The 26325-nt window shown below is 39.6% G+C and overlaps 4 protein-coding genes across 4 annotated transcripts; 3 read left to right on the top strand and 1 right to left on the bottom strand.

Annotated features, from left to right (window-relative positions):
* The first annotated feature begins 5377 nt into the window (after positions 1–5377).
* On the top strand, positions 5378–6988 carry LOC108016688 (uncharacterized). The gene is made up of 2 exons (XM_017083411.3): positions 5378–5629; positions 6089–6988. Exon 2 carries the CDS (start codon positions 6244–6246, stop codon positions 6838–6840), a length of 597 nt encoding a protein of 198 aa, XP_016938900.1. The 5' UTR covers positions 5378–5629; positions 6089–6243; the 3' UTR covers positions 6841–6988.
* A 217-nt stretch (positions 6989–7205) lies between these two features.
* LOC108016695 (uncharacterized) lies at positions 7206–8724 on the bottom strand. Its single transcript, XM_017083419.4, has 2 exons — positions 8179–8724; positions 7206–7928 (listed from the first exon to the last, which is right to left on the bottom strand). The coding sequence occupies exons 1-2, from the start codon at positions 8569–8571 to the stop codon at positions 7611–7613; spliced, it is 711 nt and encodes a 236-aa protein (XP_016938908.2). The 5' UTR covers positions 8572–8724; the 3' UTR covers positions 7206–7610.
* Positions 8725–9510: 786 nt separating this feature from the next.
* On the top strand, positions 9511–10074 carry LOC108016705 (synaptobrevin-like). The gene has a single exon (XM_017083432.4). The coding sequence runs from the start codon at positions 9557–9559 to the stop codon at positions 9986–9988; it is 432 nt and encodes a 143-aa protein (XP_016938921.3). The 5' UTR covers positions 9511–9556; the 3' UTR covers positions 9989–10074.
* A 14694-nt stretch (positions 10075–24768) lies between these two features.
* Or1a (Odorant receptor 1a) lies at positions 24769–26118 on the top strand. Its single transcript, XM_017083224.2, has 3 exons — positions 24769–25283; positions 25389–25992; positions 26050–26118. The coding sequence occupies exons 1-3, from the start codon at positions 24769–24771 to the stop codon at positions 26116–26118; spliced, it is 1188 nt and encodes a 395-aa protein (XP_016938713.2).
* Positions 26119–26325: the final 207 nt, after the last annotated feature.

The following is a 26325-nucleotide window of genomic DNA, read 5'->3' as shown; positions in this document are numbered from 1 at the left end:
TTGTACGCACACACACATAGACACACGCAGACAGACACACCTGGGAGGAAACACTTACACTTACGCACACATGGCTCACTCGAAGGGGGCGTGGCCCACGCCTTTTTGTTTTTTTTTGTTTCAGTTTTTTGGTTCTTTCCCCCAAATAGTCGGATATTTTGTGCTGCCTTTTTTCTGGATGATGTGCTTTTTGATGCCCTGCTAGGAAAACGGATATATCTTAAGATTAATAGGTTTTATATTTGTTATAAATAAATATATTACTATTGTTGATAGCAAGAATATGCCCAAAATGTTAAAAGTTGCTTAAGTCAGGATCCCATTTTCCAAATAATCCATTATTCGAAAAAAATCCAAAAATAAGTGAGGGAACTAAATATATTTTGGAGGTCATTATATGAAGTTATTATTATAATATATTGATATTATATGCACAGAAACATACTTAATTTATAAAGCGAAAATAACATCTACGAATTCAAATACTTAGTCTTGAAATATTTCCGCGAGTGTGCTGTCTTCTCCCCCTTTTTCGCAATCCCAATCCAGGAACCCACTCTAATATCGGCTTTTCCCGGACTAGAGACACGTGTCCAGTTTAACCGTGTTTTCTCCTTTCGCTGAGCCACGCAGTTTGGCGCCCCAACTTTGGCCAAATCGCTCTATCATCAACACCTGTAAGAGATAGCAATAAAAAAGGCAGAGAGAGGGTAGATATAATGCTGGCCAAGTGATATGGGATTTACTTTCCTTTTTGGGGGCCCAGTTTTGGTACTTGGCATCCCCTCCCCGCCACGATTTGCATTGATATGTTTGCTCAGTGCTCCATGCGGTTTTTTTTTCGAGTGTATCATTTGTTTGCATATTTCTTATGCGCATTTCCACGCGCCTAAAATAAACGGCAAAAGCCGAAGAAAGAGAAAAAAAAACGCAAATTGCACGCAGTCAAACAAACAAACAAAAAATGGAATTCCAATCATCCGTCCCCAGCAAAAATTCCCCCTTTTCAACCCACCCCATCGGAACTTGCCATCTTTTATCATTTACATTTAGAGGATGAAAGGGGGTTTCAATTTTCGAGTGTCATATTTATTTAGCGTCTTGCTCACGACAAATCCCAATCCCCTGTTTCTATCCCCCCACCGAAAAGGACGCGGAAAACAAATCCAAGCTGATGCCACAAACGACTTTGGAATTTAAAAACAACTCAACTTGGCTCAACTGACTGAAATCGAGGGGAATGGGTGGTATAAAGTAGGCAATTAACTAAAAGACAATTGAAACAATTGGCAATAATTGAAATTGGTGGGCTTCAATGGCGGGCAATTAGCTTAGCCGAAGAATATCTTGGCAAATACCAAAGAAAAGAATGTCCCACCTATATAAAGCATTTGAATATTTGTTTAATGACTTAAAGACATGAAACCAAACACTTTACAAAATAAAACACTTGAAGTTCTGCAGCATACACACATCGAACTTAATTGCTCACATAAGAAAACTTAACCGCAAACAATATATATTTACAAAAGTTATAATACCCGTGGGGGGAGGGGGTGTTGATTGTGTTTAAGGTAAATCCCCCGGCTTTACCGATTGCGCTTCATTACATTGTTAATTGAGAGTAATTGTACTTCAAAGTGATTTTGTGACCCTTACAAAGAAGTTTTCAAATCGATATAAAGATAATCACACCTGTATATGTTTTTGGAGTTGTTGGGGGGAGGGGGGTGTTCTTTGGGTTTTGGGTCACCCAAAAGGGCAGCACAAAGGAAAAGGTCCCGGGGATTTATGGGGGTTACTCCATTGAGCAGGAAACTCGTAAAACAGGCGGACAGCAACCCAAACTTAAAGATACAATTTGGGATTAAGCACTCGAAGGTTTCCCATTCTCCCTCCTCTTTTTATGTGGCTTAAAGGGAACTTCAACCTTTTGGCTGCCCGGGAACTTCAAGCCAGACTCTGCTGTTTGACTTGGCCTGTGAATTTGCGTTTTGCATTTTGTTTATTCTTGCAGTGGGGATACACCTGCACTTGCTCAAAAAATCAGAAAGGTAAAAAAAAAAACGGAAACCACCTTCTCTGCACTCGAGAGAGCTGCAATAAAAATTTTGTTGGCGCCAGGGAGTTTTTGCCCCGCTGGCTTTTCCCGTCCATCCTTGGCCATTTATTTTTTTATTTGGCCTGTGACCCAATGACTTGGTCCTCGTTCTTATTTTTGGCTTGGCCCAGACTCGCTGGCGTCGCCTTTCAGTTCGTTGCACTTTTGTGCCCCAGAAATCGGCGGTTCGATTGCTTTCTGTATTTTGCAGTTGTATTTGGTACAAGCAGACCGAAGGATAGGACATCTGTCGCCACTCAAACGAATCGTTTTTTATGTTCCAGCTGCGAATTAAGATGCATTTGAGCCAGGCGAACGGAGAAAGTAGGAGAAAGTGTGGGAGTGAGTGGGCACCGAAATCACCCACATATTCCCACATAAACTATGCGGCATTTCCCCTTCGCAAACAAATTCAGCATAAACTTATTCAGCACAAGTTTATGCGACGTCTTCAAAGCTTGGTAACTCGAACTTAAGCTTCGGTTTTGGTAGTTGTCGCTGCTTAAGACCCAAGCTTTATAGGCTGATGGCTTGGGAAAACTTTTATGATCTATAATAGAAGCCAAGAAAAGCTTTATCTAACGACCAAGTTTTCGAAAAACTACTTAAGATACTAACGTTCTTAGATATATTAGATTAAAACATAGTGAAAATTATCACATAAGTTTAAAATGGTAATATCTTAAAGGAGTATAGTAAGGATTTGCAAACGAAATTTTTGTAAGATTTACTTGTTAAGATATTTAAGTTACTAAATATGTTTTTGGATGATGACCTAAGAATAATGACATTTCTATATCAGTACTAAGTATGGTTAAGGGGTTTAATGAAATGACTTCTTAGAGGACAGACTAGATAGCATGATACGTTATATTTATTAAATCCCTTTTTATTGATATATCTTTATTAGAGTTTAAGGGGTTTACTGGTACTTAATATTTATTATATCCCTTTATATTGATATATCTTCTATGCAATAATATATTCTGGACATTAGAATGTGAGGGGTTCACTGACCTACCATTTTTTCCCATCCCGTGACAGGTAATTACCGGCAGTTAGCAGATGTTTGCTTAGCTCCCACATTGTGGCAACTGGTTATATAATACCATGGATGAGCACCCACATCTGTGCATATAGTTGTATATACAGAGATAACTCCATATGGGTGTCCTAAACCTGCCGACTCACGTTTGCCGGCGAGACAGGTTGAGTTGCCCCATTAGCCGAGAGTTTCTTTCGGATGAAGCAATACTCGTAGAAGAAGTGTGCCTGTGCCCCACTGGATGCGGACTTGGATTCGGTTTTGGATTTGGAACCACCAAGGCACCAGAAGGCAGCACTGAACCCACTGAACCCACTGGATATGTGTGGTTGCGACTGCAATGGCGGTGTCATCATCATGGTAACTGGGCAAAAAATACAAAAATACCAGGCATGATTTCACGTGCTTATCTGTATATGGGCATCATTTGAGGCATAAATTTCACGGAATTATGCAAAGCATGCGACTTGTATTTCAGCGGTTCGTGGGATATCTTATCCCATTATTTATGGTCATTTAAATAAATAAATAATTGCAATAATATTAGGGTTCTTAATAGATTATTCTTTATAGTTTTTTATACACTTTCCAAATACTTCATAGATTTTCCTATGTACGTGTAAACACCATTCGCCGGCTTCGTTTGATTAGAGCGCCAAACAAATTAATGACGCAAATTGGGCAAACAAAAAAGGTGGAAAATAGGCAGCATAAAAAAGTCAAGGAACACGAGACCGAAAACCAACAAACATACCAAGTCATAGAAAAAGCCATAGCCACTTGGCTAGACCAAAAATTCAGGCTGTCGAGAGTCATTTGTGGCTTAGTCAGCGATCTCCGGGGGGAATTCGAATTTGGAACCTAATAGATTTGCATGCGATCATACCAATTGCACTGTGGTGAGAAGTTTTGGCGCCAAACTACCGAAAAACACACACAAAACCCTGGTGAAATATCGATGGCAGTCAGGCGATGGGCTTTTATTTTATCTACACACAACTTTTAAAATACTTTCTCTTTTATAGCATGATTGTAAACTATAAAGTTTGGATAAACATTATTTCACATGTTTTATGTTTAGGCTTTTACAGTCGATACAACACCATTCACTATTTATTTAGAAACTATATTTGAAGTAATATAAAAGTCTTTCTTTTTGATTATTTTAATGGGACTTTCTCGATTGGGTTTCCTTTCCCTAGAAATGATATACAACCACTGTGCGGAACCAGAGGCTCTGGGTTACCATTGTCCGCCAAAAAACACATTGCAACAGGTTCTCGGATATTTTGGCTCCCTCTCGCTGACTTTTAATTATTTCCATATTTCCACAATTTACATCTGAGTTCTCCCCTTTGAATATATATATAATCCAGCCCCCAGACTTTGGATTTCTGCCAAGGGTCTCGAGTGCACAGTGGGCACACATTTTAATTGCTTTGACAGCCATTCACTTTTCCGCGTCCGAGGATCCTTTTGCAATCGCACTTCCCACCTGATTGCCCAAGAATATGTGCTGCAGTCTGGCTATATGGTTTGGCCTTACTATATCTGATATCTGGCGTCTCCTTGGCAAACACAACTTAATTAAGCTGCCTTGCTGTGGCCGCGGGCAATTGCTTAATTTGCATTTGTCTCTCGCAGAATTGCGCTTCAGCAGCCAGTTTTGGATGCCCAGACACCTAGATGGATAGATATGCGAACAGGGAGATGGATGAACAGACTCTAGACGTTATATAACTCGGAAAAAATAATCTAAGAAAATTCTAGCAATGGTTTTTGGGAATTAAGTGTTGAACCGCTAGCCATTTACTTAAAAGTTTGTTAAAAAGTTAAAGAGATTTATTTGATACATTTTATTTAAATATTTTTATTTATTAATATTTTTAAAAAAACTTTTTCTTTAAGTGCAGAAGAATGGATAGTCGGATATTCAGTAGGCAGACAGTGTTTGGACTCGCCGATTTTCTGATGGAATTCTAATTGAATTTTCAACACTTTAAGTGAGCAACAACAGACAATTACATTTTTTACACGTTTCTGGTAATTTGCAAGGAAAAACACATTTTATTATTCTTTTTCTTCCCAAGAAAAATGTTTAAATATTGTAAACGACATCATGTTATATCTTATCCCATTACAATAATACCCCAACGTTTCCAAGTAGGCCTGTTCTAATCTGAACACTTTGAGCAAATGATTTGGTTATTTTTTTGAATCAGTTCTCCTTGCCGAAACTGTCAGTATGTGGACTTAGTTCCCAGCAGCCAGATGGCAAAAAATCAGTAGTAAAATCGTCTCTGAGCACACAAAAACACACAAAAAAAACTCGGAAAAAATTCCATCAGAAATCTTGACAAAATTTTACCGATTCGTTCTCATTCAGATCCAAAAATTTCCTTTCGGCTTAACTTTAAGATTGAGAGAGACAAAGAAACGGTGTGTCGAGTGTGTTTAAAATTCAAATCGCGTTTAACTAATTGGTGAGTGAAGTAAGATATCGCGGCAATTAGACGCGGTAAGGTTTTGAGAGGTAAACCTCGTGGTGTTTCTTGGTCGATGGCTTATTGTTGAAGCCGTGGCTTAGCTGATTTTCTTGCTAGAATTTAAAGGTTTCTTCGAGTTTCATTTGGGCATTAAATTCATATATTCAAAAAAAATATTTTTAGCTGACATTAAAGCCTTAGCACAATGGGTTTTTGAAAAGATGAACCTTTAATAAGCCATTATATATGGCTTTTATGTAGTAATTCTTGGTAATGTTCTTGGTACGCCCATTTAATCGTTAATCTATGAATGCCAATGCATAAAGCAAGTTTTAGAAACAACCGTTTGATATATTGATAGATTACATTCCAGCTTAAATTACATATTCCTTTAAATGCTTTACCTTCGGTTATTCATTATGCTGGTTATTCATTGAATCTTAATTATTTTCTCAGCTGACCAAGGGTATTATGTGCCCCTTTGGCTCGTCGCTAACCATTTGCAAGTGATCGAAGGCGATTGCACAGGCGTTTCCGAGTGATCCCCTCGGGATCTAGATAGTCCATATAGACCAGAAGTCGCAGAGGAGCCACTTACCCCCCCCGTTACCATGGGCAAGAAGGGCAAAGGCAAGGGCAAGGGAAAGAAGGGCAAGTCCACGGTGGCTGTGGCCCCCATCGAAGCACCACCATGTCCGCCGTGTCCGGAACCACCCAAGCTGATGCAGCCGCTCGACGCCTGTCCAGAGTCCACTGGCCCCCACGATGTCCTCCGGGCCCAGCCGAATCATTATCCGGCGCTCCTTCGCATCCCGGAAACGATGGCGGTGGTGGGATCGGAGAATGGATGCTACGACAGCATCTGCAAGCTGCTGAGGGCCGGCTTCCGGTGTGCCGAGCGGGTCTTCGTGATGGCCCCATGGGGCAACTACGTGGTCTTCCGATATCACAACAACAACGACTTCATCTACTTCCTGTTCGACGGATGCACCTGCGATGTTAATCGGTTCCGATACTTGGATCTCAGCTGCGGCACCGCTGGATTCCTCTTCTTCGATAACATGCACGACGTCATCAGCTATATCATTCAGTCGCGAAAGACGCGTCTTTATCTGGAGAATCTGAACAAGATCGCCATCGATCAGATTGTGGAGGAGTATGGCGCTGTTACCTACACCCAGAAGGCGAAGTGCATGCGGTTCGCTTGAGTGGGGTCACCCATGGTGACCCATACCTGAAAAAAGATAGAGAAAACCCCAAAAGCCCAACGAATTGACCACAGGACACCCTACTTTGTCTCAAACATGGAACAATATTTGGCACAGATATTTTTCAATAAATTATTCGGAAATCAGATTTGATCTCAGAGCTTGTCCTTCTATTAAACTAAATTGAAACTTTATTTCGTAGAAACTTTGGGGATACGGGACATATAAAAATACTCTGAATATTTGTATACAATATAGAGATAGTTCCTATGACAGCTATATGATATATACGTCCAACTTATATATAAAAATGAAACCTCATTTACCAGAGCCGCATACAAAACTGTTTAATGAAACCACAGATGTATGATTAATAATTTAATTATAACTTATATATTGCATGCGTGTGCTGACGATCGGGTTAACAAATATGATAAGACCCATTGTACTCTCTCATTGTGCTCTGCTAAATATCCTAAATTTCATCAATTTTCCAAAATAATGATTCGTTTTTGATGTTCTGGTAAAACTGCCGTACACCCCTTGGGAATACAAATGTAACTTCTGGGACAGAGCACTTCACTTGGCCAGCCAAGCCGAATGAAGATTGGGCAAGAGACCAAAGCGCAAACAAATTAAACGGACTCTGACCACGATTGTTATCCAGATGGCTGCGCATTCGCTGAAGCATGGAAATGAAGAGTGTAAACTGGAAACACCGACTGAGATTGGGATTGAACCGGGAAAAGTCGGTTGATTCCGAGGGACTTTTACGAGAGTCGCCGAAAGCGCAGGAATTGCATCACGCGGCGCACCCAATTTCCATGAATCGAGTCCGGGTTCCATTGCTCTTCACCATCTTTCAACTCCGGAAGATCCACAATCTCATCAATCTCACTGCTCGGTGTCCAGGGAATACTGTCTTCAAACATCTGGAGGCTTCGCAGACTCTGAATTACGACCTCGGGCTCGTCCAATGGCTCATCCATGAAGCTCCGATCACAGTCGTGCATCTTGAGGATCTCGATTTGGTGCTCCTCGCTATCCATGAGATACAACTTGCGTAGTCCAGTCACATCCTCAGCGCACTAAGTTACGGGAAGGATTTTTATAACTATACTATTGATAACTTCAGAATAATAGAACATAGAGAAGAAATGTATAAGATATGATGATCATTTTGATGAAATTCAGTATCTATTATATCTATATACAAGGCGTATCACTTATACAAGTCCGCCAACCAGCATTATGCTCTCTTTCTCTGTTTCTTAATAAATTTACCATGCAAATATCAAATTGATTCTTATGTGTTTTTTTCTGTGTAGGAATTCTTACCAGGATAAAAGGTGCCACATTTGCTTGCTCATCTTTTTCGTGTTCTTCTCGTTCCTTTTCTTTTTTCAGTGCAATTTCGGCCCGGGCCATGTCCTCCTCCAGTTTCATCTGCTTCTCATGCAGGCTGGCCATCATTTGCATGTACTCCCCATAAGAAGTTAGCTTCTGATTCGGATGCTGGGCGGCCTCTGCCCGAAAGTTTTTCCCCTGGCGAAGACGAGATGGGGAAAATCTGCTTTCGTGGGTTCTCGCCGATGATCGGAACTCGGCTTGGCGACGCAATCGATTTCGCTGGCGGGGACTATTCGCCACCTTGTTGGCTCCAGTGCGGATTCCCCTCACAAAGTTCAGGGTGTGCAAGAAACTGGGATCTCGCCAGCGGAAAAGGGACATGGTTGATGTATATTGATAGTGGTGTATCGGGTTTCACCTTGGTTGCAGTCTAAAATGATTAGTCCAAAACGTTACAGAAATTTTTGTAATGCTAAAAAGTATTCAAGTTAAGACGTTGAGCCCGAATGAGTTGACAGCGCACACTAACATATCTTGATTTAAAACGGAGAGTTCACAGTTCAGGGACTACTTCGACATTCGCACGAATAATATCTCTATCTACATTAGCTGGCAAAACAACAGCTCATCACCTTAGATCTGCAAGCATTTGTTACTAAGACGGCACTGGAAAAAAAAGACTAGTACTTATGGTATAGTAGTAGATCCCCAAAGACTATTATAGCTAATAAGTTCATCTTATTTTTATTTTCTTTATTTATGGCATTCAATTTAACTTTAGTTCATGGTTGCTGTGCCAAGTATCTTATCGTTTCTTCTTGTGTACCTGCAGCTGTATCTATATCTTTGGCTCCGCCGTCGATGCAAGAACAACCTTGAATCGATTAAAGTGTACAGTGTATGTGGTGTATTTTTTTTCTGGGACAGGGACAGGGACAGACAGATGGCTGCGTTATGTAAAACCTTAATAAATAATTATCCAAAAGCGAATGCCGAGCGAACAGGCGAACTCGCATTTGGGCTAATAAACAAGCTGGCACAACTGGCAACCGTATTGAGCATTTGGAGCAGCCGTGTTCAATGTCTCTAGCAGATCGCGGAGACCCCAGATTAGACAGATGAAATCCAAGCCGAAGTGCTCAAGTAGATCAGCCCCATCAGTAAAAAATACAAGAAAACAAAAACAGTGGAACAGCAGCAGCACTTGGAAAAAATGATAATCAACATGTCTTAGTTTCTAAAATATTTATAGATTAAAATATACACATAGAATATTTAGGCACATTTTTTGTGGTATGCTAAAAATGTATTGGAGTGCTTTGAGAAAGTTCTCAATTCCAATTCGGGTCTGAAAACCGTATCAGCCATGTCATCATCACAAACTGAAATATTTACACAAAGCGGTGCTATCGAAATGATGGAAATGGAGTTGGAAATGAAGGAGTTCAATTCCTGCGCTCAATCGGAGACCAATTTGGATGCCCAGCAGAGACTTTTGGATACCCAGGCCCAGGTGGACGAGGTGGTCGGCATAATGCGGGTGAATGTGGAGAAGGTCCTGGAACGCGATCAGGCGCTATCCGAACTATCCGAACGAGCTGACCAACTGGAACTGGGAGCCTCTCAGTTTGTTCGACAGTCTGGGCGATTGAAACGCAAACACTGGTGGGCCAATGTGAAGATGATGATAATTCTGGGCATAATCGCAGTAATTCTACTAGCTATATTACTGGTTTACATTTGGCCAACTGGCAGTGGCGAAGTAGCAAAGGTCATCACCGAAGGACCTCAGAAGTAACTGCTGTTGGATGAAGAAAATGGAACACACCTGTTATGTGATTCCAAGAACTTTACTTTGTTATAACTAACAGATCCACACGTGTTTATATTTTTCCCAATTTAAAATACAGAACTATATTACTCATTACACTAAACAAGATGGGAAATGATCCGTTTTTTTCTGTGCAATGGTGCATGGCTGTGGAAGCAATTGATTTCGAGCCGAGCTCGTTAATTAAAACAACAATCACTGCACACACAGAAGACAGAAGACTGAAGACCGAATACCACAGACCCCAGAAGATGGGGACAGAAGACAGAAGACCGTAGACAGTAGACCGTAGACAGGCGGTACTTGGGCAAGTGGAGAACTTGATTGGGATATTCAATTTGGCAGAGGCATATTATTCTAAGATGCGTGGGCTGCACTGCAAGAACACTTGTTAATTGCATTCATTTGCCGCACCGCCGAAAACCTTTATGACCGCCATCAAAATGCAAATTTGTGACTGCTATTTTTCGGATCGGTTGTTGCTTTATAGCGACGTTCTGTTCTGGCAATCAAATGGAATCCGTATCCAAATGCGAATCAGATGCAAACAATGTCAAATGTTTGCCACTTGATTTAGATGGAGAGATACGGCTGACATGCGCACGAATAACTTGATTATGGGGTAACTAGAGGCAATCAGCAGTCTGTTTTTATAGATCCAAGATGAAGAACTGGTTCTGTTTTGGAATCAAATGTGCACTTGATTTGGAATCAATTCTATTAATTATCGAAGGCTTCTTCTGAAATCTTTGGATGATTTAACCCTTTATTATCCTACTAGCCTTCCCCCCTGCGACTTTGTTTGCGGAAAAATATAACATGAAAATGGTTAAAATTTTGATCCGATTTTAAAATAAATATTTTAATGTAGAATATCAGGGAACTGAACCACAAACTCATGGAGGTATGCCACTTTAAAATCGGAATCCAATTACTTAAGTTTTAAATTTTAGAAGTGCAATTTTGGGATCCCATTCTAACCCCTTTGAATATACAGAAAAATCTGGCATGAGAACGGGCTAAAATTTCGACCCTCTTGAAAATGAAATATTAAAATGTAGAATATTAGGGAATTCAACCACAAACTCATAGAGGTAACCCACATGAAAATCGGAATCCTATAACTAAAGTTATGGAATCTAGAAGTGCAGTTTTGGGCTCCCATTTTGAAAGCCATTGGAAATACGGAAAAATCTGACATGAGAATGGGCTAAAATTGTGACCCTTTTGTAATTGAAATATTTAAATGTAGAGTGTTAGAGAATTCAACCACAAACTCATAGAGGTATCCCACGTCAAAATCGGAAACCAATAACTGAAGTTATGGCATATAGAAGTGCAGTTTTGGGGGTACCATTCCGAATGCCATTGGAAATACGGAAAAATTTAACATGAAAAAGGGCTAAAATTTTGACCTTCTTTAAAAATAAATATTTAAATGTAGAATATTAGAGAATTCAACCACAAACTCATAGAGGTATCCCATATGAAAATCGGTATCCTATAACTCAAGTTATGGAATCTAGAAGTGCAGTTTTGGGTTCCCATTCTGAAAGCCATTGGAAATACGGAAAAATCTGACATGCGAACGGGCTAAAATTTAGACCCTCTTAAAAATGAAATATTTAAATGTAGAATATTAGAGAATTCAACCAGAAATTCATAGAAGTATCCCACGTCTAAATCGGAATCAAATTACTAAAGTTATGGATTTTAGAAGTGCGGTTTTGGGTTCCCATACGGAAAAATTTAACATGAAAATGGTTTAAAATTTGAACGCTCTTTTCAATTAAATATTTAAATGTAGAATATTTGGGAATTCAAGCACAAAATCATAGAGGTATCACACGTCAAAATCGGAACCCAATAACTAAAGTTATGGCATATAGAGTGCAGTCTTGGGGGTACCATCCCAAAGGCCATTGGAAATACGGAAAAATTCAACATGAAATGGGCTAAAATTTGGACCTACTTTAAAAATAAATATTTGAACAAAGTGTATTAGAGAATTCAACCACGATTTCATAGAGGTATCCCGCGTTAAAATCGGAGTCCAATAACTGAAGTTATGGGATATTGAAGTGCAGTTTTGAGGGTACCATTTCGAATGCCATTGGAAATACCGAAAAATGTAACATGAAAAAGGTCTAAAATTTGGACCTTCTTTAAAAATAAGGATTTAAATGTAGAATATTAGAGAATTCAACCACAAACTCATAGAGGTATCCCACGTCAAAATCGGAATCCAATAACTAAAGTTATGGCATATAAAGTGCAGTTTTGGAGGTACCATTCCGAAAGCCATTGCAAATACGGAAAAATTCAACATGAAAATGGGCTAAAATTTGGACCTTCCTTAAAAATAAATATTTGAACAAAGTGTATTAGAGAATTTAACGACGATTTCAGAGTATGGTTTTAAAATTTAAATAAAGTAAATCTAGTCCTAACATTTGCTGATTCCAAGCTAAAGATCTTAGCCTTTAGATGGCCCTGCCAATTAAGCTTTTCTCTTGGGCCTTTTTCCCAGCCCAGTTTACAGACTTGGCCAAGGCAAAACGGAAGTTCATTAGGCTTTGTTTCTCCAAACGATCATCGGATGAGATGAGCTGTCGTAATGGGCTAATTAAACATTAAAATTCGTGGCTGGCTCCCATGCCGATAAAGATACTCGCAATAAAATGGCAAATATTTACGCAAAGTCCCCAGAGAGACATTGAAATGCAAACAACAAAAGCTGGCAGCAAACAACAAACAAATGCTGCTGTTGCAAACAAGAAAAGCAACCAAAATAAATAAAATAAGGCAAGAAAAAATACGAAAATTATTCAGCAGCATATTGTTACAAATCGCGATAAGCGGTGGTCCAAAAAACAAAAAACACGACGTTTGGATGGCGACAGAGTTGCGCCGCTGAAATATGAAGAGCAACATTGCCGCTGGCAACAAGCAACATGCAACAAGCGATGTTGTTGCAGTTGCACTCCAAGAAAATACTTGACCACAAGTACTCCTTTTGCAGGAGCATGAGTCACGGGAATGACACTGCAAAGAATTCCTTTTTGAAATTTAGGAAACATTAAAAAAAATATATATTTTTTAATATTTAATATGAAAGAGGATGAATATTAAATATTTTAAAACCAGAATAAAAATGTTTCTTTTATATATTAATTTAAATTGCACTGCTTTACTTTCCCAGTGTCTTTTAATGCTTTGAATGCAATGATTTGCAATTGTTCGCATTTCTTGTTATGCAAATTTATGCAGCAATTCTGCAGCAGTCATCATCATCATCATTTTCGTCCTTGACATGTGACAGCGAAAGATATATCCTCTGGATCGGGGAATATGCATAGCCATATCTGGGGATTGTTCAGTCAATCCGTCAGTCAATCAATCAGCGCATAGGTGTCGCTTGGCATGCATAATAATAAATAATAAACGATTGAACGCGATTGCGCCAGACGCAGAAATTCTTGGCTTGAATGCCCAATTTTGCCATGGAACTCAGGGGTTTTTCTACCCTTTTATTTTACTTAGTTTTTTTTTTTTCTGTTTCTGCGATCTTTTTGATTATTCCCCTGACGCTGCGTTGGCGTTGCGCATAATTTGTCTGCGAATTTGCGAGTTTGGAGCACAGATTTTTGCCCAGTTCACTCGAGTCGCAGTCTCGCTTCGTTTCCTCACTTGAAACTCTGTGGCTGGAAAAAAAGAGAGAAGCAAATTGCTTCCTTATTTGTGTGTAGCATACGATCCGAGTTCGACTGCGACTTTGGCCACATGCCACATGAGTGTGTTTAAATGGGAAACAAATTGAAACCAATCGACCGGCGACGCCAACACACAAACTCCTCGGGACACAGTGGCTCCGGGAAGTGTGTGGACAGCGCACAGTCAGCGCAGGAAGGAAGCTGTCGGCGGTAGATCGATGGGGCACTGGGTGAGCCAAGCCAGAAATTCGAACAAAATTATACAAATCATTAAAGAAAATATGAAAGAAATGGCAAGAGAATGGCAAACCCGTATTAAAATTAATAGTACTTTAACAAGCATTGTAATTTTCTAGTTGTCAAACTTGTCAAAAACATACCGAAAATAAATGAATAATGAACCACAAGCCGGAACTAATTCACTGAATAAGAACTATTGTTTAAGCATAACAATCCTATTTTCAACCACTGTCTGCCTATGGAACTATGGAATTTTTTGGCCCAAACTTCTGGCTCCGTTTTTGCCAACTTCTGCTCGAAAAGTCGTAGTCGGTTTTAATTTTCTGTGTCTGGGCCTTTTGGCGTGGGCGTTTTTGCTTTGCTTTTGGAGCTCCGTTGTTTTTGCCCAGTTCAGTTCAGTTCAATTGGCCGCCCTCTAATCTTATCGCTCGAAATTTATCTCCATAAGAACTGCTGGTTTTTTTTCGTTTTGGGTGCGCCGAACTATGGTATCCCCGTCAAGCGTCTCATTCCGCGGATATCTTTCAGCTGGATAATGGTTAAATGCACAATGGATGCTGTGGGGATTGATTATCAAGCTCTTTGAGTGGGCCTCTCTGGGCTGTCTTATCGCCGCAATCTTATCCATCAATCAATCACACTCGACTCCAAAGAGCTGGGGACATTGGTCCCTCCAAAAAATGATCTCCAAATATGTGGCCGATTAAGCGCCAATTGTTGGTAATTTGTTTCAGCTGTTTGTTTGTCTGGTTTTCAATAGCTGCTTTTGGGTGACGAATCGCACTGGAATTATATCTCGGGAGACTTTAGATTGGGGTCACCATTTGGGTCACCAATCATCATCTTCAGAACTTTATACCGTTGACCGTTTAGAACATTATTTTTCTTAAAAATCACTATGATATATATCATAAATATTTTTATATATCATGAATATATATTTATTTCATATAAAAGATACAGCTACTATATATATTTTATCAAGTCTGCGATCGTCACCAGAGGTTTACCGCGGTAAGAAGTGTTTTTTTTTAATTCTCCCCTTGAGATCATCGATGGTGTGGCTCTCATTGAACAGCCCCGCCCCCCTGATCAGCATTAGACCCCCACCCATGCCCCTAACCCTCATCCCCCCCCCCAAATCATTTTGATCCGTTTAAAATGTACAATTTGTACGGCTTGTCCAATTGATTGACTGCGAATGTTTTTCTGTTTCGTTGGCTTCTTTTGTGTGTCTATTTATTTACTGACTATTGTCTTTATTTTTTATTTATTTTTATTATGTGCTTTGCATGTCCAAGTCATTCCCCTCGCTGACATTTTGGTTTGAAAGTCAAGGTTAGGTTATCGAATGCGGTCCATGTAAGCCCCCAATAATAAAAATTGTCAATTTGATTTTGTGACTGAGAATCCGAATCGATTCTCCGCTGGTAATGCCATTTGACCGATTCGATAACCGAACTGACATTTCGATGGCATTTGACAGTCGTAGGACATTTATTATGCGATCGGCGATCACTGATCCGAGATTTGAGATCTGAGATATACGATCTTTAATCTTAAGTCCGAGACTTGCAATCTGTGTGGGGCGGCTGTCAATCGGTGTCCAAATGCCAAATCGGATTGATCAGCAGCATTCGATCGATTCGATTCTTTTGAAATATGATGATCGATTCAATTCAAATTAATTCGACGCAAAATCGTTGCAAAAACGGCAATGACTTGCAACATTTGTGGCATTGATCAGCTCAGAAGAATTCATCAGACGATCGCAGCTTGGAATGCAAGACAAAGTCCTAAAGTTATTACTTGCCATAAAAAAACACAAATAATAAAGAAGAAACCCAACGGAAACAAGGTGAACCCACCAAATAAAGGGTCAATTTTTTTGGAGGCCCGCGAATTGCGCAAACCGAAAAACATTTGCAACAAAGTGCCAAACAATTTGCCAGGCCACACGATTTTTTCCCAGTTTAACAAACAGTCGACTGTTGAATATCCTTCGAAGGTTTTCAAGCAAATTATATCAGTATTTAAACTGCCAACTTGTCAAAGAAAACATTATTATTGATAAAGAATTCGATTCAATGTTAAAATTTCTAACTGAAAGTCCTAAAAAATGTATCAGTTCAACTGAACTAATATTCTTTCTGAAAAATACCCAAAAAATCATAAGCTCCCTTGCTACCCTCTTAAATTTGATGACTTACCCAGGGCTCCGGGTTTTTTTTCTGAGTTGCAGGGGCAAGCAACTGTCTGTCTAATAACCCATTTTGTCTCGCAAATGTTTGTGCCACCGTGGAATGCAGCTTTGTTTTTCGGCGCTTATGTTTTATATATTTTTTTCGTATTATTTCACTGTGATTCTTTGGCAATATTTTTACCTGACATTTGGCCGGGCCAAGAGAGAAGGCTCGGCTGGTTAGGCGAATGCTTTGGCGGTGTGGCAAGTGGCAAGTGGCCGGTTCTCCTCCTCCGAAAAACCCACTCGTGCACCCTCTCCCGTACTCCTCCCAAGACCCCCAGACCCCTTTAACCATCCAAGCTCCTTGGCCAGTCTTGCCTTTGTCTTGTCCCATTTAACATTTTGGCACGCCGAGTGGCGCATCGAAGTGGCAGCGCGGCATTTTGAGGCCCAATCGATCGGAGGAGCGAGATTAAGACACGCAGAGAAAATATATTAAATGTTTTAACTATCCTATGAACTTAAAATACATTTCCATTTTAAGAAATAATGTCCAAAAGCTAATAATATAAACAAGAATGCCTCAAAACGATGTAAGTAGATCAAATAAATGGTAACGATGAAGCCCAGAGTGTATTGCAATATAAAAACCTATCTTGTATAGTTCTTTTTTATAGAGGATCAAGCAATAGTATTTAAAATATTTTTTCCAGTGTAGTTTGGGGGGAAAAGAGGCGCAGGTTGACAGACAACGACGAATGTTTCTATTTTCGGAAAAATGTCTGTGTGCCCTTTCACGTTTGCCGACAAATGTCAGGCTACCATCGTTATAAATGCACACCCCACCCACACAAAATTTAATCGCAACTCCCAAAACTATTTAGCCGTCAGAAATCCCCGCTTTTTGGAACCCAATTTAGCCCCCCCTTTAAAAATCCCCCTCTCAGATGACCCTGTTTCAACCTATTCACATTTCGAAGATGTCTGCTGAACGGCATTAAATTATAGCCGAGCCATCAATGTGGCGACAGCCGCTACACTGCAATAAAAAGTGTTATTTACAGATGCAATAAAATAAAAATGTATACTCATTCACATAAATTTCTTTCATTTTTTGTACTTGTTGAAATCTATATAAAATACTTGTTTTTTTGTTAACTTTTAAATGTGTTGTAATTTTGTTTGCTTTGATTTCTTTCCCAATCAATACTGAGTGTCAAGTTTTATTTATCTTTGCTTTTTTAATGAACATAATACCAAATTTTTTTATGTGTGGGGCTGGGCTGTGATCATCCAAAAGTTGGCAAAAAAAACTAAGAAAACGGCAGCAGCAACTTGCAACTACGGTTCTATTGTTTCGGTTTCGGTTTTGGGCTTGAGTTTCGGTTTCCATAGATTGGATTTTTGGTTATTGTGGTTACCTTTTGCCAGCTTTATGCGCTTCATGCAACATTAGTCAATGACATTCGTCGCTAGTTGTTGATGTTGCTGCTTAGCTGCCGATGTTGCTGCCAGCTTGCAACATCATCTTGCGTCAGGCGCTGAAATGATTATATATATTTGGCTTGATCCCTCCCCTTCCGCACTGTGTGAATATTTATGCAATATCTCATTGTGTTTTCTAATCTTCTTGGGTTCGGTATACATGCTAGCAAAATCGCCCCCACCAAAATAAACATATCCACTTTAAATCAATTGCCTTTTTTAAGGGTATCTGGGTGGCAATTTGTTAAACCCACAACAAAAGGAGTTAGGAAGTGATTTCATCCCGTCCCTCCTGTTGTGAAAATGCTGTGCAAACATTTGTTGGCCAATCTCCTGGTGTGGCAAGCAGCAACAGCTAATTAGCAGTAGCAACAGCAACAGCAACACTCAGCTGCCACAGCATAATGCAAATTCAAATTAATTGCACATTAGCGAAATGAAATCAAATGACAGGAAGCCATCGACATCAGCAGCAGCAACACCAACAGCAACAGCAACAGCAACAGCAGCAATTGCAGCAGCAACACAGGCAACACCAAGCACAGCAGCAACATCCAACTATGACAACGTGTTGTCGTCGTTATCGTTTCACGTTCGCTGATGTCATCGAAGAAATTCAATAATTGCAAATTGTGAAAAATTGCTAACCAACAGCAGCAACAACGAGCAACCAGCAACACCAACAGCAACAGCAACAAGCAACATCAGCTTCGAAGGAGGGGGCACTTTACGCGCTTTCGGCCAACAGGAAACTCGTTTGACGCAATGCAATCGAAGCGAATTGCATCGCTTTGAGTTTGAGTTTGAGTCGAATGCAATTGCAACTCTCGCTTCTCGCTTTCCTTTTCGTGTTGCGCATTTCACTTGTTTCTTCTCTTCTCGCGTGCACTCCGCGAAACTAATAAAAGTTAATTGTATCTATAACTTATCCCGAAAAATCATCATTACATAAATGAACACTAAATGATACAATCGATATCAGTGAAGAAACACTGAATGAACTCTCAATGAATAAAGGACCAGGACTTATAATTTAAAGTGAACGATGAGTTCTTGACATAACTATTCAATAAATGAATGAATAATTATTGCATGAATAAAAGATAAATATCTATAGAAAGAGAATTAATCATTAAAGAAGAATTAAGTCTTGACTAAAATTGATGGATGAATTATTAGAATAACGACTAAAAATATGAACAAATAATCATTCACTGAATAAACAATGAATAGCTATGATTGTGAGTGGTATTGGTTTATCAATAAAGAAGGAAGGAACCAATATATAAGGATTGAATGAACCCTTAAAAAATAATACTAAATGGATAATAGTGAACGATAAATTCTATTAAAATAACCATGAATGAGTGATCGTACAATCAATGAATAAACAAACTTTTAACGAATGAATGATAAATTTCCTATAGTAAAATCCATAAATGAGTGATTAAGTAATACATGAATGAAAATCAGTAGGTGCTTAATGGTAACCATCAACCATTCAGCTAAAGTCACTTTATTTTAGTCATCATTTTTTCCAGTGCAGTGTCTGGGTTGACACATCTTGTCAATTGCCATGATTATGTTGTCTCTGCTGCTCTCGTTGCAGTGGCTGCCTGTATTTCTATTGCTGTTGCACTCATAACTACGAAACTACAAAACTAAAAAACTAAAAAACTACGAACTCGCAAATGCATCTGACTTGGCCGGCAAGTGAAATTGGTTTCGCTTTCCAGCAAAAGCGTGTGACTTTTCTTTTTTTGGTGTCGACCGCTTGTTGCTTTTGTTTTTCCATTTTCCATTTTCATTTTCGTTTTCGGTTTTCGGCTCTCCGCCGACGGTGCAACATTGATTTCCTCTTTCATGGCCGGTTGCCGAGATCCGCGATCCGCAGTTCGCAATTCGCGACTCCAAGAGCCGCAAAATGTTTCCTGCTCCGCAGCAAATCGTGCACTGCGGGGAAAACTTCAGACAAAACACGGGGGCCTGGAAATTGTCAACATTCGGCGAGTATTTTTCAATTTGCATGCCGACAACGACAACGAAAACGACAACCATGAAGACAATTTCACTTTCGCTCTCTCCAATAACCAGCATCCAACAACTTCTGCTGGCCAAATTGGCAGTTTTCTTGCTTTCGCCGACATGAACACAACCCTTATGGTGCTGCTCCATTGGATAACCCAATTAGATTACCAAACAAAAATATTGCTAGAAAGTTAAATGCGAAACGGCAAGGCCAAAACTATTTTAACTCGAATTCTACGGAGTTGGGAAAATGATATAAAATATTTTAAACATCTAGAAATTATATTTAAAGCACATATTTTTGGGAATTCAAATTTTAAAGAATTCGGAAAAGAGAAAATGATATTTTTAAAAATATTTAAAAAATATTTGATATCCCCCAACTGAAGATTTTCAACAGATTATAAACTAAATATGATTTTACAATGGCCTATATAAAAATGATTCCATCAGATCCATCATTTTACAGCCTATCAACAGCAATAAATCGCTGAGCAAAGAGAGATAAATAAGGGACAGTAAAGCTCACAGGTAATTAAGATCAGGGGCGATAAGTTTTATGGCGCAAAGCCCCAGAAGTTCGGTCAGAAACAAAACCAAAGTTCGTGCCTTAAGTCTTTCGTTTTGCGAAATTTCCTCTGTGTCGTTGAATTACAGCAGCAATTCCCCCAAGCAAGTCGAACAAAAAACCAAAAAAAAAAACCGATGGCAATAAAGCACAGCGCATCTTCAATAAATTTCATGCAGCTGCCGACAAGATAAAGCTGTAGAAATTATACAACAAAATCAATTGCAGTTCGGTTGCCTCCGTTTCGTTGTTTTTATTTTTTCTGCTTCTGCTGTATTTTTATTTTTTTGTATTTTGCTGGCTCTTTGAGGCTTTCGCCGCATGCCGACAGCTGTCTTATATAATAATTGACATGAGTAATCATTATGATCGCTTGTTTGAACAATGACCATTAACACTTTGCTGCCTCCTCTGCCTTTTGTTGCACTCCGAAGAACTGGAGAAAAGTTTTGCGTAATGGGTAAATTTTCTGTATTTAAGAAAAATCCAATAATGGAGATCAGAATGGTTATTAAATGAAGGATTGCTTACCTGACTGAGATATTTTTAAACACACTTATGTCATTTTTTGACAGACATATTTCTTGATTCCAATAATCCACTTAGAGCAGCTGGCCAAACGCACTTTTTTCTCGACACGTGCTGCCTACTAAGTTGGCAATCGATCGAGTATCCGATTGACTGATTGTCCGATTGACTGATTGACTGACTGACTGCGCGCCTGAGTGACTGACTCATCGAGCTGTCAGATGGGAAAAACTTGTGCAGCCAGCGAGTCATCCGAACATCTGCGACATCTTAAATCTACAATTCCAATTGCACACAAAAAACACAAAGTACAATACAGAAAACTGAAAACTGAAAACCGAAAACAAACGATGGCAAATGGCGGCCGACGAACAACAAAAGAATGTGTTGCAATTGAAAATAATTGTTTATGCTTGGCATTAAAATCATTACAAAACGACAAATACAACGCAGTCGCGTCGGTTGTTGAAATTTTTCAAGTTTCCAGCATTAACATTGACAGTTTGCCGGAGAGAGGAAGCCGTGCAAAAATCCAAGTGAGAACGGCAAACAATGAACGGTAGCTGCAAACACTTGCAAAAACCGAAGAACACGCCGAAATTATCCTTAAAAGGAGCTGGCAGTTGGTTGCCCTTCTAAAAATATCATTTAACGAGGCAACGATTATGTTCAAGCAGTGTTGGAAAACGGTTGATGAAGCTGACAAAGATTCTAATATACCTAGAAAAATTACTTTACTTATAAATTCATTAAGTGTTAGGCTATGTATGATAACGAAATCCATCTAGTCTACTTTTAGAAAGTTTGAAGGCCCCCTGAAGGGCTTGAAAAATATTCAAAGAAAATTTTTCAAAGTGCATTTATGCAATGAATGCACAGGTTACATCCGCCACAACATTATTTCGTTTGAGGGACACACAACAATCGCTTCCTCGGCGCAAAACGGCAGTCTCCTCTAGGTTTTTCTGCCACTTTGGTGGCATAAAAAGGCAGCCAAGCCGAGGGACTTGATGAGCCCGCTTGACAGGTGACTGCTCACAATTTATTTGCATTAGTTGGCAACTGTGAAAGGCTAAAAGGCTGAAAAGCCACAGACTTCAAAGTGGTTAGGCAAACAGAAGCCGCCGGCGGCAAGAAAAGTTTGAGTCGATGATGGGTTCGCAGAAGTTCGATTGTAAATATTTGGCCACCAAATAAGAAAAGGGTCTGAACAGAACTCGAATCAATGGCAGTGGTCATGGCTCACCAGTGTTGGAAAGGGTACATTACATAAGTACCTAGGTGGGGTAAAAGATTATCCATTAATAAAATTCGAAAATAAAGAATTTCTTAATAATCCAATTTAAATTAAAAATCAATAACTAATGGTTAAACAAAAAATACCAAAGAAGGTTTAAAAAATAAAGAATTGTTTATTAATTTAAGCTAAATAAAAAATTCCAAAAAAGGTTTCTTGACACAAGCATCGATTAACTGGAAAACTTTAATCATTCTGCAGACACTTTATAGATTGGCCAGTTCTGCATAACACATTCAAATGGCCACACATATCCACCCACCATATATCCACCGATTCTGTCACTCAGCCGTCGCCTTCTGTCAACTTAATGAGCGCCTAAATGCCAAATTAAAAATGGGCTCCCTTCTTTTGGCTGAGAAACTCGTGACTTCGGTGGGCGATTCGGTTCGATTCGAACTCATTTCGGATTCTCTGGCGTTGTTCTTTCGTGTCAAGTGGCCATAGTTCGGTGTACCGGCCATAATTTTGTTTTCATTAACAATAAATTTCAATTAAGCTCACGATTTGGATATTAATAAAGTTTTCAGCGGCACGAAACGCAAATAGCCCGAAAAAACCGCACCGAAAATAAGGCCACAAACGGATGCCAAGTGTGTAAACCTTATTTCTATATTTTTTTGGCTTTTTGGAGGTGATTTCTGGTGATTTTGCGCTTGTCGCCAGATTTGTAGACCGAATCCGTGGCTTGTACAAATTTTCATGGCCCGCGTTTATTGGCAACACAGTTTAAGACAACAGACATTGGATCGTGTGGGTGCTTGACTGGATTTTCAACTCTCTGGATTGGTTCTGTTTTTTTTTACTTTTTGGGGGGCTCGAATAATTTTCTGATTTTCAGTTTCTAATTTCCGTCGAATATTTTGGCAGGGCGCGTTGACAAATGGCCGCGAAAAAATTTGAAAGAGGAGTGCCAGTTGCCCATTCTTAGCTATGTGACATTTGTTTAACCTGCCACTTGGTTGGCAAACAAAAATTCCCCATTAAACCAATATTCGTCATTAAAAAATCGTAAAAGACTTAAACTCATTTTTTCTTAATTTAATATTTTGTATTTTTCCGAGTGGAGTTCATAAGTTCGCCATTCATCATTTGCACACCTTTCCCACAGCCATAATTGCCGTTTATTGTGCATATTAATTAATTAAGGCATTTGCAAGTCGAATCCGATTGATTTGAATCGCTGGCCAACCCATTATTAATTAGCAAATTGCTTAAATGCCGCACATCAAGCATACGCCGCGTGGGCCCGCGTTGAAGATGGCAATTGGCGGTTGATTTACAGCCAAATATAGTGGGTGCCCTAAGTCAGCTATTTATTGTAACTCACAGCTGTCGCTATTTTATTAGCCCGGCGATCAAATAAATTCTTTGTTTACCTATTCGGATTTATCTGAATATACAGTTGGATATGTATATATTTTCCCACGATCTGCAAGGGGCGGCAATTGCCGCTTAATTGAATTTCTGTCAGTTTGAAGGCGGGTCAGGGAGTTTTTGTAATTAGTTTTCTCAGTTAATTAAAAATACTTAGACCAGATGTACATTATACATACATAGGTACATTCATTACGCACTGCAAACAGATCTCTCTCCCCGACTTTGGCATTCATTTATACCATGTATATCGCATTTGCAGTTCTCTACAAGCGACTGGGGGAACTAAGGTGAGGCCGTAAATTAAGTGCCAGCCTCCGAATGTCAAAACATATGCCAAAGTCGGGAATAGATAGACAAACGCAATGCAAAACCAGCAGCAAAATCAGTGGAGTCGGTAAAGTCGGCCCACAGCAACAAGAACCGCTAGCGGACAATGACCATGACTGCAGCGGTCGTAGAAAGATATATACGACTCGTATGTAAGTATATCTCTATAAAAAAGTCGGTAAGACCAGCAGCAAAGCGTTACCGTTAACCATGACGAACGGGGCACAGTGGGCCAGAAAGAGCAGCCATAAAAGGTTGGGAAAGGGGGTACCAAAGACCCATAAATTCAGTTAGTTTTTAGAGGGCAATGAATGGGAGAATTTAATGACTTTATAAAGGAAATAAAGCGCAATTAAGATGTATAGGTTAGAGGAAAATAGGAAACTTGGTTTTAGATATTGTGTTGCTTAAAAATATATATGTCTAATAAAGGTACTACAATTTAAAATTGTCTTTAAAAATATTTCAAGAATCTATCTTAAATTCTGGGTATGGCACTGTTTAATTTATAAAGTACCCTTTTACTCAATAATATTTTATAATATTAATACATTTTTTATACAAATTTATGTAACAAAATGTTAATCAAGCCGACATTATCATGTTATTTATAGAAAAGTATGAAATTTTCTCTTGAATGAGATATTATTATTAAGAGATCATAGATGGTATATTTCTATATTTTTAAAATAAAGTTCTAGACCCACGGTACCCTGCATATGAGTGTGAGTGGTGCGTTTGGCGGTGGTGCTGGGTGCTTTTTTAGACGGACAGTCGCCCCGGGCGTATAATTAAATCATTTGCTGGCCAAGTCGACCAGTTTCACTTAGCCAAGTTTCTCCGCCTGCCCGGGGGCGCTAAATTAACTTGTATTTTAAGGCCCAATTAGGCGACAACTTGAGTTCTGGCCAAAGTTTTTCCCGGCCAGCCCCCGAAAATGTTATATTTAATTGAACTTCTTTGATAGGCAATTCCCAGCCCTCATTCAAAGGCGAAATGTCAAAGCTAATCGAGGTGTTTCTGGGGAATCTGTGGACGCAGCGCTTCACCTTTGCCCGCATGGGCCTGGACTTGCAACCGTATAACAATGGCAAAAAGGGCAAAGTTCTGCGATCTCCGATGCTTTATGGCATTATGTTTCTGGCCACCGGCTTTGAACTCTGCACCGTGTGCGCTTTTATGGTCCAACATCGCAACCAAATCGTGCTCTGCTCCGAGGCCTTGATGCACGGCTTGCAGATGATCTCCTCGCTGCTGAAGATGGCCATATTCTTGGCCAAGTCCCACGACCTGGTGGCCCTCATTCAGTTGATTGAGACGCCTTTTACGGACGAGGATCTTGGCGTTTCGGAGTGGCGAGCCCAGAGTCGCAGGGGCCAACTCATGGCTGCCATTTACTTTATGATGTGCGCCGGCACAAGTGTCTCCTTTCTGCTTGTGCCAGTGGCTTTGACCATGCTGAAATACCATTCCACGGGGGAGTTTGCACCAGTCAGTTCGTTTCGAGTGCTGTGAGTTGTATTTAAGATATTAAAGGTATTCAAATCCCTTCAAATCTTACCAAAGAGTATTACGGGTTAGATAGTTAGATAGTTATTTGTATGTGCTTGTTACAGCCTCCCCTACGACGTATCTCAGCCGCATATCTACGCAATGGACTGCTGCCTGATGGTATTCGTGCTAGCCTTCTTTTGCTGCTCCACCACCGGAGTGGATACCTTATATGGATGGTGTGCCCTGGGCCTGAGTTCCCAGTACCATCGCCTTGGCAAGCAGCTGATGTGGATCCAGGAGCACTCCGATCCAACTCGTTATGATTTGGGTTTAAGTGGGCTTTTTGCCGAGCATGCTCGTCTTTTAAGGCTAGTCCGAAATTTCAATATCACCTTTATGGAGATTGCTTTCGTTGAGGTTGTCGTGATCTGTGTACTCTATTGCTCCGTAATTTGCCAGTACATAATGCCACATACCGATCAGAACTTTGCCTTTCTGGGTTTCTTTTCCATGGTGGTCACCACCCAGTTGTGCATCTATCTTTTTGGTGCAGAACAGGTGCGTTTGGAGGCTGAGGGATTTTCGAGGAAGCTCTACGAGGTGATACCTTGGCAAAAACTTTCTCCACAACATCGAAGGCTTTTACTTTTTCCCCTTCAAAGAGCTCAACACGAAACTGTCCTGGGTGCCTATTTTTTCGTGCTGGGAAGACCTCTACTCGTCTGGGTGAGCACTTCAATGATATTTCCATTAAAAATGTCGCATAAAAATATTTTTTTTTAGATATTTCGCACAGCGGGCTCTTTTACAACTTTGCTGAATGCACTGTATGCAAAATACGAGACATCTTAGAAACAATAAACTTATTTTTATATTGGAACCCCTCCTTTATAGCTCAATAAAGGCATGTGTTATTGTTTTTTATTTCGTTTTTATTTAGGTTTAAAATTACATTTAACATTTCTCGTTTTATGTACACACACATAATAAAATTATGCTCAATTAGACAAAAAATAATTACATTAGATACGCGTATAAGACATAAAGACACATATATAT

This window comes from Drosophila suzukii, chromosome X, assembly GCF_043229965.1.
Source record: "Drosophila suzukii chromosome X, CBGP_Dsuzu_IsoJpt1.0, whole genome shotgun sequence".
NCBI classification, from domain to species: Eukaryota; Metazoa; Arthropoda; class Insecta; order Diptera; family Drosophilidae; genus Drosophila; species Drosophila suzukii.
The sequence above is the reverse complement of the archived record's forward strand: the minus strand, read 5'-3'. Positions and strand labels throughout refer to the sequence as shown.

What these genes read in the sequence shown, in the direction of transcription:
- LOC108016695 (XM_017083419.4), bottom strand. Translation starts at nt 8,571, where the DNA reads ATGTCCCTTTTCCGCTGGCGAGATCCCAGTTTCTTGCACACCCTGAAC. An exon ending in ATGTGGCACCTTTTATCCTG is followed by an intron (nt 7,929 to 8,178) that starts GTAAGAATTCCT and finishes CCCGTAACTTAG; the next exon opens with TGCGCTGAGGATGTGACTGG.
- LOC108016705 (XM_017083432.4), top strand. Translation starts at nt 9,557, where the DNA reads ATGTCATCATCACAAACTGAAATATTTACACAAAGCGGTGCTATCGAA.
- Or1a (XM_017083224.2), top strand. Translation starts at nt 24,769, where the DNA reads ATGTCAAAGCTAATCGAGGTGTTTCTGGGGAATCTGTGGACGCAGCGC. An exon ending in GTCAGTTCGTTTCGAGTGCT is followed by an intron (nt 25,284 to 25,388) that starts GTGAGTTGTATT and finishes TGCTTGTTACAG; the next exon opens with CCTCCCCTACGACGTATCTC. An exon ending in GAAGACCTCTACTCGTCTGG is followed by an intron (nt 25,993 to 26,049) that starts GTGAGCACTTCA and finishes ATTTTTTTTTAG; the next exon opens with ATATTTCGCACAGCGGGCTC.
- LOC108016688 (XM_017083411.3), top strand. Translation starts at nt 6,244, where the DNA reads ATGGGCAAGAAGGGCAAAGGCAAGGGCAAGGGAAAGAAGGGCAAGTCC.